The sequence below is a fragment of the Plecotus auritus genome (genome assembly GCF_963455305.1).
Source record: "Plecotus auritus genome assembly, chromosome: 9".
Lineage (NCBI taxonomy): Eukaryota > Metazoa > Chordata > Mammalia > Chiroptera > Vespertilionidae > Plecotus > Plecotus auritus.
The window spans coordinates 68,018,824-68,033,711 of record NC_137783.1 but is presented as its reverse complement, the minus strand read 5'-3'; the positions used below and the strand labels follow the sequence as shown (position 1 = coordinate 68,033,711).

Below are 14,888 nucleotides of genomic sequence, written 5' to 3'. Positions count from 1 at the left end.
TTGTAAATACTCAGTTGCATAATGCCTTTACTTTTGATATTCAGAATTTTGTGGTATTGAGCTGATAAGCAAATTTAAGTTCAAGATTCTAGAAAATAACTTTCTAATATAATAATTACATAATACAGTTGACCCTTAGACAATATGGGTTTGAATAGTGCAGGTCCACGTATGCATGGATTTTTTTTCAATAAATACATACAGCCCTGTAAATGTATTTTCTCTTCCTTATGATTTTCTTAATAACATTTTCTGTTCTCTAGCTTACTTTATTGTAAAAATTCAGTATTTAATACAAGTAAAATACAAAATATGTGTTAATAGGCTGTTTCTGTTATTGGTAAGGCTTCCTGTGAATAATAGGCTGTTAGTAAAGTTCTGGGGGAGTAGAAAGTCACACAGAGCTTTTCGACTGCACAGAGGGCTGGCATCCCTAACTCGCACATTGTTCAAGGGTCAGCTGTAATTTGGAATGATTACTGAGTATTGGGATAGGATATTTAATTTTAAAAATATTAAACACCTACTATACACAAAACCATTTGCCTCTCACAAAAATATTTAAAATAACCTGTGTTCAAGGTCCACACTTTGAAAGAACATGGGGTTTTTGTTTGTTTGTTTTGTTTATTGTTGAGCCCCTAGTTTCTGAAAAAAGTTCCTAGTGCTTGGCGTATAGTAGATGCTTAACCTTTGTTGTTTAAGATGGAGTCAAGTGTATACAAGTAATTACAATACATAGGCAGAATGTGACATGAGGGGAAAATAGTAAGTTTTATAAGAATTCCAAGGGCGGGGGCAGTACATCCAGTTGTGATAAGGAAGGACTTTGCCGAAAGCTATTTTATTAATTGAGCCTTGAAAAACAGGTAACATGTAAGTGGTGGCAATGGAAACGAAGGTAGCTCAGGTAGAGGAGGTAGAGGGGAAGAGCCAGGAAAGCACCAAATACCTTTTGGAAGTAGCTGGTGCCTGTTAAGGATTTATGTAGTGGGAGAGGAGCTTGAAAACTTAGGACTATTTATTTTCAGAAAACTCACAGCTACAAGGTTACTTTATACGTAACTAGATAGGCAGTGAGATCCATTAAAATTTCTTTTGAGCAAGAGAGTGATGTGGTTATAACAGGATTTTAGGAAGACTAATTTGATTAAATAAAGGGTTATAAAACAAGGAGAGAGATGGCGTGAGGTCAGGTAGGAAGCCATGCATGGGGGCTGACAATAATGATCTAAAGATGGGAAAGTCTAAGTATTATTCCTATACTTAAGCCAACTTCATTTTTCCAACTAATATAAGTATTTAATGTTTTCTTGAGCCTAGTTTAGTAAAAGTGAAAAGGGCTAAAATTTCCCTGTAATCTTTTACATTTAGTGTCATGTCTAAAAGTCCATCCTTATAAGTGATGGAAATAAAGAAAATCGTAATAGATATTGAAAACCAGAGCTGGGGCATAGCATTATATGTCTCTTTTCCTTATTTATTTTAGCTTCACTTTCCCTGTATTGGTTCTTTTTTGTTTGTTGGTTTTTTTTATCTTTTTCTAGGAGGAAAACAATGTGGTTCATAACCAGAAAGTAGAAATTCTGAGAAAAATGTTACAGAAAGAACAGGAACGGCTGCAGGTACTGCCTTAGGAAAGGGCTGTGTCCAGGCAGTTAGAATGCAACTGGCTTCTTCTCAGAGTTGCAGGCAGACAATGGGATTGGTGCCATCAACTATTTGACTAAGAATAGACTTTCTCTATTTTCTTGACATAAGCAATCAATTATTAAAATGTTTTTATAACTTTTCAGTTATTGCAGGAAGATTACAACCGAGCACCTACCCCAAAGTTGCTAAAAGAGATCCAAGAGGCCAAGAAACTCCTCCCTCAGCTGCAGGAGCAGCTCTCCAAAGCCGCTGGCCCCGCGCAGGTAGCAACACCCCGAGAGCCTCCCCTGCCTGTGCTGGAGCAGGCTCTGTGAGCACGCCAGAGAGCGCCGTAGCGCCTGCTGCAAAAGTTATTTCCTAAAGGAGGCCCTGCGTAGGGCATGGCAGAAATAATGGTTCATTGAAAGAAATGTGGCTTTGATTATTGCCTTGCTCATGATTTGATGTTTTTTTCCACAATAATTTCAAAAAGATTGCTTTTGCTTTGATGTGACAAATTACTAAAATGTATGTGTGTGTGTATGTATATATATATATATATATATATATATATATATATATATATATATATTTACATTTTTGAGGTTCCTTCTGCAATTATGTTTTTAAGTATAGTTATAAGATTTTACAAATTAACAGGCATTGTGCTAAGTACTTGGACAGGCATTTTCTTAGTCTGCACAACAGCCCTCTTAGATTAGGTGCTCTGATGTTTCCCCCCATTTTACACACACACTTAAAGAATTCAGAAAGATTAAATAACTTGCTGAGATCATGTAGCTCAGAAGCAATGGAACTGGAACTTAAGCCCAGTCTTATGAATTCAAAGCACATTCACATTCCTAATACTATCATCTCATTGTAATTTTAAAATAGATTTCAACTGAATTTGGTACGTAAGTATTAAGTATGGAGATGATGGTGTCATTAGAAAAAAATAGCTTAGCATTAAATCTCAACCAGATTTATATTCTACTAGAGGCCTGGTACACGAAATTTGTGCACAGGGGGTGGGTTCCCCTTAGCCCAACCTGCACCCTCTCTAATTGGGGACCCCTTGGGGGATGTCCGACTGCCGGTTTAGGCCTGATCCCGGCCTAAACTGGCAGTCGGACATCCCTCTCACAATCCTGGACCGCTGGCTCCTAATCACTCACCTGCCTGCCTGCGTGCCTGGCCATCCCTCACTAATCCCCCTGCGGATCTGGTCGCCCCACACAGCCTGCTTGTTCAGTCATTTGGTCGTCCCTCACTAACCCCGCTGCTGGCCTTATCGCCCCACGCAGCCTGCTGTTTGGTTGTTACTGTGATGGCGTCCTGGACAATTTACAAAATCCTCTATTATAGATAATATTCAGATAGGGGATATGAAAAGCTCCTTTACTTCATTTTAAAGCAAAAAGGGTGAATTGCCTATATCATTTAAAAGCAGTAAGAGCTGTTGATTTGCTCTTCTTCCTCAGTTAGGCCTGGCAGTGACAGCCAGGTTCAGAGCACTGACAGCACTTTTTATGTCATTTTGCTAAGGTGGTGAGAGCTAGGGCCTAAGCTGGTTACATGACTTACACAAGGTCACAGTCATAAGGTCTCCTGACTTGCTGGGTTAGTATACTTTCTATTACACATTATTTTTTCATCACTTTCAGTTCCAAAAACATCCATAGATGTTTTTAGAATTACCCTTCAGTTATGTTGACAGTTTTATGTTGTTATTACTGAGCAAAGACAGCATTCTTACTGTCTTCAAATAGTAATAGTGTGGTTCCTGATCTAAAAGCTTATCATTGTGTTATAGCATTGTATCTCAGTATTTGTGATTTACTGAAATTCTGAAAGGCAGTGAACCAGATGCTATGTGTAATAATCTTTACTAATGGGCAGGAAATAGAAATCATGTAGCTTAACAAACTGTTTTACCTTTATGTTCTATATGGAAATTCAAACTTTTTTCCTCCTTACTAAACTGTCTTTGATCATTGCCATTTTAGAACCACAGAATTAGTAATTGTTTATGTTTTTAACTTTTAGATATTTAAGCATTCTTGATCACATCAAACTGGCCAGATGTTAACGCTCTTCTTTAAATTGTAGTGCAACTTGATTTCTTTATGCAATCCACAGTGAAAGTCTTTTTAATGTGTTTGTGTTTAAACTATTTTAGGATGGAGCTGTAATTACATCCTCCAAGCCTTTCAGTGACACACCAGCAGTCAGTGAGGTGGAAGCAGATTCTGGTGACGGACTAGGCAGAGTTGACTATAGCAGTGGAGATGCATCGTGGCCCAGCAGTGACAATGCAGATGTAAGTTCCACATCTCTGTCTTCCTGGGTTCTTCTGAAAGCTGCTCTCTAGATTTAATTTTAAGTTGCATGAGTTAGAGTTATGTTATCTTCCTGCTTATATTTTTATTGTTGCCCTCTTTAATGTAGCAATTGGATAAGCAGAAATTCTGGACATGGTTGTACAGGAGCTTTTAATTCCAGAGCTCACTTTTCCCTAGCACACCATTGACACATGTTTCTTTAGAGGAGATGGAATTTCCCAGCAGGTATCTTGTTTGAGGGTAGAAAAGCTAATAACACAAGTGCTTTCTTACTGAACCGGGAGTCCAGCTGTTGATATCTTTAAGAGCATGTTGATATTCCATTTGTGGTCAGAATTACTCAGTCTTGAAACATGGGGCCCTTTGCCGTTGCAAAGAGGAAAAGACTTAGTAGTTCTATTAGGTAGACTTATGTTAATAGCCCATGTTTAGTATCAGTTTCTTGATTAACCCAGAAATTGCTAGATGAACTTGGATATTTGTTAAAAGATAAAATATTTGAAGTAGAATATGATGTGGCTTCATAGTCGTATGAATACTTAAAAGTTAAATTCAGTGTTACTCAGCATTTCTTTGTAAGTAGTATGCAATGATAGAATAATGACTTACAAATAGATCACCCTTTTTTAAAGTAATGAGCAAAGTAGTCTAATGCAGCATTTTAAAAAGTGGTTCATGAAATCAATTTAGTTGGTTGGGACCAGCATATAAAAAAAAGAATAGGAAATAAGAGTGCTTTGCATGTAGAGGTGGTGTTACTCCTTCTGACTTTGTTGTTTGTGCATGTATACATGTACACACACATACACAGAGACACACCCACGTATTATATTTAACAGTAAAATTCCTGCCTTACTGAAGGTTCTACTAAAAAAAAAGGAAAGCTACTGGCCTAAGCCATCATCCCAACCACCTTTTGAGACTTAGGCCCAATGACTCAGTTCCTCATGCAAAGAAAATATGAGAATTGTGTGTGTGTGAGAGAGAAAGATGACAGTAGGAGTCTTATGATTGGGTATGCTAAAGGTTTTAATAAGAAATCCAGTTTTGACTCAAGTTAAAAAAATGTAACAGCTAACGTTTATTATGCATACATATAATATGCTGTCACAGTGTTTTACATCCCTATCTTAGTTAATTCTCAAAACAGCCATGTAATGTAGTACTGTTGTTATCATAACTTTACAAAAGATAAAGCAGGCCAAATGGAGTTAACTAACTTGCCAAACTTACCCAGGTGATAAGTGAGTTGCCTTTACCAAGGTGCAGGGTGCGAGCACTCTATAAGCAAAGGCACTTTTGTGTGAAAGTGCCTTGCCTGGGAGAGCAATAGAAGTTTCCCTGATATGTTAGGGTATGGAGGAAATGGCTGTCGTTCATCTCAGAAACAGGCAAGCCCACGCATCACCTGTACCAGCATTAGCTGAGGGTGCCCTTCTCATGCTCTCCTTTCTGCTCTAGTGCTGCTTTTCCTTCTCTTTCCATGGCTTGGTCCTACCATTAGATGGAAGTGTCTGAGTGCAAAGGGACTGTCCTGTTTACCTTTATTCTTCCAAAGCCTGGCATATCGTAGGGATTTAGAACAAGTCATAAGAAAGAAAATTGTGAATTTTGTATTTAGAGTGATGTTACAATAAAATCTATGGCTTAGATGTATCTACCTAATAAAAGAGTAACATGCTAATTGACCATACCTTCGCGACACCCACCAGCCAACCAGGAGTGAGTATGCAAATCAACCCAACAAAGATGGTGGGTTAATTTGCATATGCGGGCACCGAGCGGCTGTGGGCGGGACACTTGCATCATCGCCATGGCGACGACACAGGCATCCCACACCACCCCAGCCACTCCGGGCCTCTGGGCAGCATGGGAAGGCAGAAAGGCAGCTCTGGGCCAGAGCGAAGGCGGTGCCAGCAGCCAGGGAAAGCAAGGCCCATTCTTGCATGAATCTTCATGCATTGGGCCTCTAGTATACTTTATAAAATAGAGTGAATTAGCAAATGTAGAAACAGGCATTCCAGTGAATTAAGAGTGTTTGATACGTAATTAGTGTTTAGTAAGTACTAGTGGCCTGGTGCACGAAATTCGTGCACATCAAAAGGGGATTAATTAGAGAAAATATTTTAATATTGCTATTTGCCCTTTCTCTATAATAGAAGTGTCAGAGATGAAAGAAAATTTGTAAAATGTATATGAAAATCTTCCTCCTGTCAGAGTCTGGGGCACACCACGGGACCCAGAGTCAAGTCCCCGCCCACCCACATGTGCCTCAAAATCACACGAGTCCCAGACCCAGCTGGCCCCCCCATTGGGCTAGATCCAGACCAGACCGGCCCCACCCCCATTAAGCCTCGCTGAGCGGGGGGCTCAGCCTCAGGTCCCCTGGCCCAGCACCGGGGCAGGGGGCGCACCTTGATGTCCCCCGTCAAGCCCTGCCGGGCAGGGGGCATGGCCTGAGGTCCCCCGTCAAGCCCTGCTGGGTCGGGGGTGCTGCCTGAGGTCCCCCAGCCTGGTGTCAAGGCGGGGGCCACAGCCTGAGGTCCCCTGTCAAGCCCCACGGGCGGGGGGGCGCAGCCTCAGGTCCCTGCTGATTGCTCGTTAAGGCTCGTTACGGGAACTCGGCCTCCACTGTTGGTGCAGCCATCTTGTGTTACGGAAACCCCCGCCTCCACTGTGGGCGCTGCCATCTTTGTGGCAGAGTGACAGTCAATTTGCATATTCCCTCTTTATTATATAGTATTTGAATGAACAGCAAAATGAATGATTAAAGAGTTTGGTCTTTGTCTTGCATGCAAAACACAGGCCCAATCAGAAACATGTCTGTGTGGAAAGTGAAGTGGAGTAGAGGCAGGGAGATCTGTAAGGAAAGAGGACTGCTGCCCGGCTGGTGGCTTCACTGGTGGAGTGTTGTCCCAAACACCAAAAGGCTGCAGGTTCAGTTCCCACTCAGAGCACATACCTTGTTGAGGGTTTGATCCCAGACTGGGGTGCATACAGGAGGCAACCGGTTGATGTTTCTCCCTCTCTCTGTTTCTCTCTCTCTAAAAATCAATAAACATATCCTCAGGTGAGGATAGAAAAAAGACTACTTGGCTTAATAGGAACAAATCTGTGTTGAATGGATAATAATTGGTTTTCATTTATGGAATACTTGCATTGTGTCAGCAGTTGTACCTAATACTTTACACATACTCTTTTTAGCTCTCATAATAATCTTCAAGGTGCAGTATTACCATTTTATAGATGAGGGAACTGAGACTACATAAATAAATGACTTTTGTAGAAATCTGGGTGAGAGAAGATATACTGTAAACAAGGATATTTACTGAACACATAACAAACTAGATTAATTTCTAGTCTTCAAAATGTGTCTTTTTGAAGCTAAGATATGCTGTTTTTAGTTTATGGGTTTCCATGTTTGTTTCAATTATATTAAGATTATAGGAACCGGTCAGTGTTTTATATTTTAAATGAGCGCTTTTACATTTTTTTCTTTTTCTGCTCATTTTTATAGAATAATCTCCTTGTGCTGTTTGTGATATCATTATCATTGCAAAATTCCCTGCTTGTGTCCACCTCAAAGGTGATTCTAATGAATACTCACACACCAGTTCTCACAAGAGAAGCTGCTTGATCACAAAGAAACATCAAAAATTCAGAGCATCTACCTCTCTAATTTTTAGTACGTAAATGATATAAAAATACCTTATGGAAAAGTTTTAAATCTATTCAAAAGTAGAGATGCATAATGATTCCCTATGCACCTAATCACCCAGCCTCAGCAGTCATCAACAGGTGCTCAGACCTCTGGATTACTTTAAAGTAAAATCCAAGACACTAGTTCATTAATATGCATCTTTAAGAGAAAAGAATACTTAAAAAATTAGCCAGCGGAGAGGCAGTATGGCTGTAGAGTAACTGGAGGTTGCATGCTTTTGCTCCCAGATAAGGACCAGGTTTACAGCTAAATACTGAGTAATCAACTTGAAAAACCCGGTGAAGTGTAGCTGATTGGACATATTACATCTCAGGAGCACTGGAGAAACCATGAAGAAACTGGTCAAAGGAGGGGAGTTGAAGAAAAGGAGAGACCACAGCAGCACAGTGGCTGAGAGGACTGGGCGCTGTTGCCTGCAAAGCTCCTTCCCCCTGGGAGTGTGGTGCCTCAACCCCCGGCAGGGATTCCAAACCCAGAGCAGCAGAGACAGCAAGAAGAGCTTCTGTAGCATTGGGCAGAGGGAACCAGGGGGATTCTGTCTGCCTGAGAGACTGGACAGCAGATTCCCAGTGAAAGAGCGCTCCTGTTGTTAGCACCCCAAGCCTGAGAAGTTTGCTTGGGTTCTGACTGCTGGAGAGGCTGTGCTGCCATGTTTGGGTCCAGCAGAGGGGTCTGTGGGGGGCCCTCTTCTTTCTTGAAAGGCATTGTGCAGAGCCCGTCAATGACTAAACTGTTTGGCTTAGGGAAAGGGGAAAGGATTCTTCCACCTGGAGCACAGGGCTGGAGCCCCTTCCCCCACCCGTATAGCCTCCTTGACTGCTCCACCTGCTGGTTGGTGTCATGGGGGAACAACACAGATTGGGGGTTTGGAGCACCAGTGGCTATTGGAATTTCAACCCCCACTTTGTTGAGACCAGCCATGTGGGAAAATATTCCATGCAAATGTAAACAAACAAAATGCTGGAGTAACAACTTTATATCTGACAAAATAGATTTCAAAATAAAGGCCACAAAAGAGACAAAGAAGGTCACTACATAATAATAAAGACATTGATCCAACCAAAGGATATAACCCTCATAAATGTATATGCACTCAGTATAGGAGCACCTAAATATATAAAAAATACTTGGTGTAGACTTTAAGGGAGAAATTGCCAGCAATACAATCATAGTAGGGGACTTTAACACCCCACTGTCATCAATGGATAGGTCTTACAGACAAAAAAAAATCAACAAGCAAACAATGATCTTAAACAACACACTAGATCAGATGGATTTTTAAAAAATTTTTTTAAAAAATATTTTTATTGATTTTTTACAGAGAAGAAGGGAGAGGGATAGAGAGTTAGAAACATTGATGAGAGAGAACCATCAATCAGCTGCCTCCTGCATGCTTTGTTCGGATGGACGTCCGGAAGATGTCTGCCCTAATTAGCATATTACCCTTTTATTCATATAGATATTATCATCAATCTTTAGAATTACTATTTCCTTAATTTGCAGTTTGACTACCCTGATTCTCTTATAATGATCTTTTTGCAGTTTATTTGAATCAGAATTAAGATTTTCAACCTTTGTTCAGTAAGTCTCTTAATGTATAATGGTTCCCTCTTTTGTTGTTGTTGCCATTTTTGTTAAAGAAACTAGATCATATGTCCAGTATTGTGTTTTCACGGTGTTGTTTAACATGTTCCTCCATGTATATTTCCAAAAAACTGATAGTGAGATCCAGTCTTGATCAGATTAAGGTTTGAGAGTTGTTGTTTATCAAGAACAATTCATGGGTGGCACTGTGTACATCCTATCCCATTGAATCATGTGGTGACTATCTGGTAGTGGTGGTGGTTTTGTGACCTTAAGTTTGTTTAAGGTGTTCATATGTTGGGAACATGATTCTTTCATTATAAAGTTCTCCATTAAGTTTTTATCTCATGTTTTTTACCTGCCCTTAATGGTGAAAATGCCTGCATCCATTATTTAATTAGTTGCTTCAAAATGATGTCATTGTTTTGTCATTTCTGTGTATATTATATGGAATTATTGTATAAAGAATAGTTTTCCCTTACTAGTTTTTAGATTACCCTAAAATATATAGCTTATGCAGGAAGGGTGGTATAAATGCTTGATTCTTTTCCTTTATGAATCTGTTTTCAGAAGAGTTGTTACCTTAATAAACTCCAGAGGTCCCCAATGTGGGGATGTGTGTACGTTCACTCGTGTGTATGATATTTTGAATCGATAGATTTTAACATACTTGCTTAGTGTGTTTTGGTCCATTGCAATCATTATTCTTTCTGATGCTTAAATTGCTCTTTTTTGGCCAGTGGAGTCTCCTCAAGTTGTCTTCTGTATTCTTGTGACATGACTCCCAGTAGGTCTGGCAGCTTTCCTGTCTCTCTGTCTCATGGTAGTTGGTGTCTGTATAGGGAGCATGTATAGTCCCTATTGGCATTCACACAAAATCTCTGTGTCTCGTTTCAGCCGCTCTGAAGAGTTGCTCCATTGCTTTGGGGTATTCCTCACCCTCCAAAATTGAAATTCTGCATGTCAGAGAGTTTGTGTTTATATTAGGTCATTGCAAACATACTATGTAAATTTTATGAAAATCTATACATCCGTTTTACACAAGGTAGTAACAGCAAAATAGAAGCTTAATTTCATTCATATAAATAGTCCAAAATGCTTTTCTCTTGGGACAGAGGGGATTAGAGGAGATGGATAACGATAGAGATTGATTTTAACATAATGAGTTTGAGATATGTAATATATCTAGTTACACTTATTTGGTAGAAATATGCCCTCAGGCCCAGATATCAGTAAAACTATTCTATTGTTTGTAAATTGTTTTTTGTTGTTGTTTGTTTTGTTAATCCTCACCCAAGGATATTTTTTCCATTGATTTTTCGAGAGAGTGGATAGGAAGGAAGTAGGAGAGAGAGAGAGAGAAACATAAATGTGTGAGACCTGGCCAGGAATAGAACCTGTAACCCAAGAATGTGCCCTTGACCAGGAATTGATCCCAAGACATTTTGGTTCACGGGTCTATGTTATAACCACTGAACAACACTGGCCAGGATGGTTCTATATTGTTTTACTGGTATCAATATAAAACTAAAAAGTCGAGAGAATAAGTGATTTGCTAAAGTCAGGAAAAAAATGAGCCAAGCCAGATATTATATGAAAGATACTTAGTAGTTTCAAAAGACATATATGAAATTCAGAAGATTCTTTTTCCACATTATTTTTTAACTCTCCTTTTGGTGAGCCTCTTGAAATGAGCTAAATACCTTTCTTCTTTTTCTTTTTAATTAGAGTCCTAAGAGTGGTCTGAAAGAGAGGATTTATCTAGAGGAAAACCTGGAGAAAAATGAAGTGATTCAGGACACTGTGAGTATAAAACCTGTGAAATGTAGTGCTTTCCTGAGACTTAAAGTGACAGCCATTTCTGCTATTTGGTTTTTGTTGTTTTTGTTTGTTTGTTGTTTTGAGAGAAAGCTTAAACTTTAAAGCAACTTAATAATTTTTTTTTTATAAATGGAGAGGTACCCCATAGTCAGTATTATTAGGTGGTTTAATGTTTTTTATTGTAGTGAAACATACATAACATAAAGTTTGCCATGGTTGTTTTTAAGTGTGCAGTTCATTGGCATTCTGTTACTTCCACATTGTTCAGCATCACAGCACTCATCTCAGAACTTCCATCTTCCCGCAGCTGAGACTCGCACACTGACTCGAGGTCATCCTCTCCCTCCAGCCTCTGGCAGCCACCTTCCTGCTTCCTGCCTCTGTGAATGTGACTCCCCTAAAACCTAGGGCAGTGGGATCATACAATAATGGTCCTTTTGTTGACCAGCCTATTTCACTTAGCATAGTGTCTTCATGATTCATCTTTGTTGTAGCAAGTGTCAGAATGTTTGTCCTTTTTAAGGCTGAATAATGATCCATCGTCTGTGTGTACCACATTTAGTTTATCCATTTGTCAGTGAGCACTTGGGTGGTTTCTGTCTCCTGGCTGTTGTGAATAATGCTCCTCTGATCATGGCTGCACACATAGTGTTCAAGTTCTTTTGGGTCTTTTTTTTTCTTTAATTCTTTATTGTTTAAAATATTACATACAGTATTACATATGTCTCCTTTTTCCCCCATTGACCTCTCCCTGGCCACTACCACCCCCCAGCACGTGCCCTTGCCTCCCTACTGTCCATACCCATTGGTTATGCTTATATGCATGCATACAAATCTTTTGGTTGATCTCTGCACCCTTTCCCCCTCCCCCGCCCACCACCTGACTTCCTTCTGAGGTTTGATGGTCTGTTCAATGCTTCTCTGGCTCTGGGTCTGTTTTTGTTCATCAGTTTATGTTGATCATTATATCCCACAAATGAGTGAGATCATGTGATATTTATCTATCTCTGACTGGCGTATTTAGCTTAGCATAATGCTCTCCATGTCCATCCATGCTGTTGCAAATGGTAAGAGTTCTTTCTTTTTTACAGCAGCGTAATATCCCATTTAGTAGATGTACCACAGTTTTTTATTTTTTTTAAATTTCTTTATTGATTAAGGTGTTACATATGTGTCCTTATTCCCCCATTACCCTCCCCCATCCCCCCCACTCATACCTTCACCCCCCTGTTGCCTGTGTCCATTGGTTAGGCTTATATGCCTGCATACAAGTCCTTTGGTTGATCTCTCTCCCTTACCCCCACCCTCCCCTACCTTCCCTCTGAGGTTTGATGGTCTGATCGATGTTTCTCTGTCTCTGGATCTGTTTTTGTTCATCACTATATGTTGTTCATTATATTCCATAAATGAGTGAGATCATGTGATACTTATCTTTCTCTGACTGGCTTATTTCACTTAGCATAATGCTCTCCACTTCCATCCATGCTGTTGCAAATGGTAAGAATTCCTTCTTTTTTACTGCAGCGTAGTATTTCATTGTGTAGATGTACCACAGTTTTTTAATCCACTCATCTGCTGATGGGCACTTAGGCTGTTTCCAAATCTTAGCTATGGTGAATTGTGCCGCTATGAACATAGGGGTGCACATATCCTTTCTGATTGGTGTTTCTAGTTTCTTGGGATATATTCCTAGAAGTGGGATCACTGGGTCACTGTTCTCCACAGTGGCTGCACCAGTCTGCATTCCCACCAGCAGTGCATGAGGGTTCCTTTTTCTCCGCATCCTTGCCAGCTCTCGTCCTTTGTTGAGTTGTTGATAAAAGCCATTCTGACAGGTGTGAGGTGGTACCTCATTGTTGTTTTGATTTTCATCTCTTGGATGATTAGTAACTTTGAGCATGTTTTCATGTCTCTTGGCCTTCTGTATGTTCACTTTCAAAAAGTGTCTATTTAAGTCTTTTGCCCATTTTTTGATTCGATTGTTTATCTTCCTTTTATTAAGATATATAAGTTCCCTGTAAATTTTGGAGATTAGGCCCTTATCGGATATAACATTGACAAATATGTTTTCCCATGCAGTGGGCTTTCTTGTTGTTTTATTTTGATGTAGTCCCATTTGTTTATTTTCTCCTTAGTTTCTATTGCTATTTCTATATCTGATATTTTGCTGCCTATGGATTCTTCTAAGATTTTTATGGTTTCCCATCTTACCTTTAAGTCCTTAATCCATTTTGAGTTTGTTTTTGTGTATGGTGTTAGTTGGTGGTCTAGTTTCATTTTTTTTGCATTTATCTGTCCAATTTTCCCAACACCATTTATTAAAACTGTCTTGACTCCATTGTATGCTCTTGCCTCCTTTGTCAAATATTGAATATAATGGCTTGGGTCAATTTCTGCGTTCTCTGTTCCGTTCCATTGGTCGATATGTCTGTTCTTGTGCCAGTAACAGGCAGTTTTGAGAACAGTGACTTGGTAATATTTCTTGATATCCGGTATTGTGATCCCTCCAACTTTGTTCTTCTTTCTCCAGATTGCTGCAGCTATTTGGGGTCTTTTTTTATTCCAGATGAATTTTTGGAGAGTTTTTTCTAGATCTGTGAAACATGCCATTGGTATCTTAATGGGGATTGCATTGAATCTATAAATTGCTTTGGGTAGTATGGACATTTTAATGCTGTTGATTCTACCAATTCATAAACACAGTATATTCTTCCATTTGTTTATGTCTTTCTCAATCTGTTTTTTCAATGTCCTGTAGTTTTCCGAGTACAGGTCTTTTACCTCCTTAGTTAAGTTTATTTCTAGGTATCTTAATTTATTTGGTGCAATGGTAAATGGGATTGCTTTTTTAGTTTCTCCTTCTGTGAGTTTTTTTATTTTTTTAATATATTTTATTGATTTTTTTACAGAGAGGAAGGGAGAGGGATACAGAGTTAGAAACATCGATGAGAGAGAAACATCGATCAGCTACCTCCTGCACACCCCCCACTGGGGATGTGCCCGCAACCAAGGTACATGCCCTTGACCAGAATCGAACCTGGGACCTTTCAGTCTGCAGGCCGATGCTCTATCCACTGAACCAAACCAGTCAGGGCGAGTTCTTTTTTTTTTTTTTTTTTTAAATAAATCTTTATTGTTCAGATTATTTCAGATGTTCCTCTTTGTTCCCCCCGTAGCTCCCCTCTATTCGGTTCCCACCCCAACCTCTGCCCTTACCCGCCCCCACTGTCCTCGTCCATAGGTGTAAGATTTTTTTCTTCTTGCACCCCACACTCTCTTCCCCCCGAGAATTGTCAGTCCACTCCCTTTCTATGCCCCTGATTCTATTATATTCACCAGTTTATTTTGTTCATCGGATTTTTTATTCACTTGATTTTTAGATTCACTTGTTGATAGATATGTATTTGTTGTTCATAATTTTTATCTTTACCTTTTTCTTCTTCTTCCTCTTCTTAAAGAATACCCTTCAGCATTTCATATAATACTGGTTTGGTGGTGATTAACTCCTTTAGCTTTTTCTTGTCCGTGAAGCTCTTAATCTGACCTTTAATTCTAACTAATAGCTTTGCTGGGTAGAGTAATCTCGGTTGTAGGTTCTTGCTATTCATCACTTTGAATATTTCTTGCCACTCTTTTCTGGCCTGCATTGTTTTTGTTGAGAAATCAGCTGACAGTCGTATAGGTACTCCCTTGTAGGTAACTAACTGTTTTTCTCTTGCTGCTTTTAATATTCTCTCTTTGTCTTTTGCCCTTCGTGTTTTAATTATGATGTGTCTTGGTGTGGT

General features: G+C 39.5%; 1 protein-coding gene across 3 annotated transcripts in view; it reads left to right on the top strand.

The window, feature by feature from the left end:
* ARHGEF12 (Rho guanine nucleotide exchange factor 12) overlaps positions 1–14,888 on the top strand; it is a 230,774-nt gene that overhangs the window by 115,928 nt on the left and 99,958 nt on the right. For 2 of the 3 annotated variants that reach the window (XM_080687470.1, XM_080687469.1), the window contains 4 exons: positions 1,548–1,625; positions 1,797–1,916; positions 3,815–3,955; positions 11,011–11,085. In XM_080687470.1, the coding sequence (XP_080543596.1) occupies positions 1,548–1,625; positions 1,797–1,916; positions 3,815–3,955; positions 11,011–11,085 (414 nt within the window). The remainder of the gene's footprint in view (positions 1–1,547; positions 1,626–1,796; positions 1,917–3,814; positions 3,956–11,010; positions 11,086–14,888) is intronic. The other variant, XM_080687471.1, reaches the window with a different exon arrangement.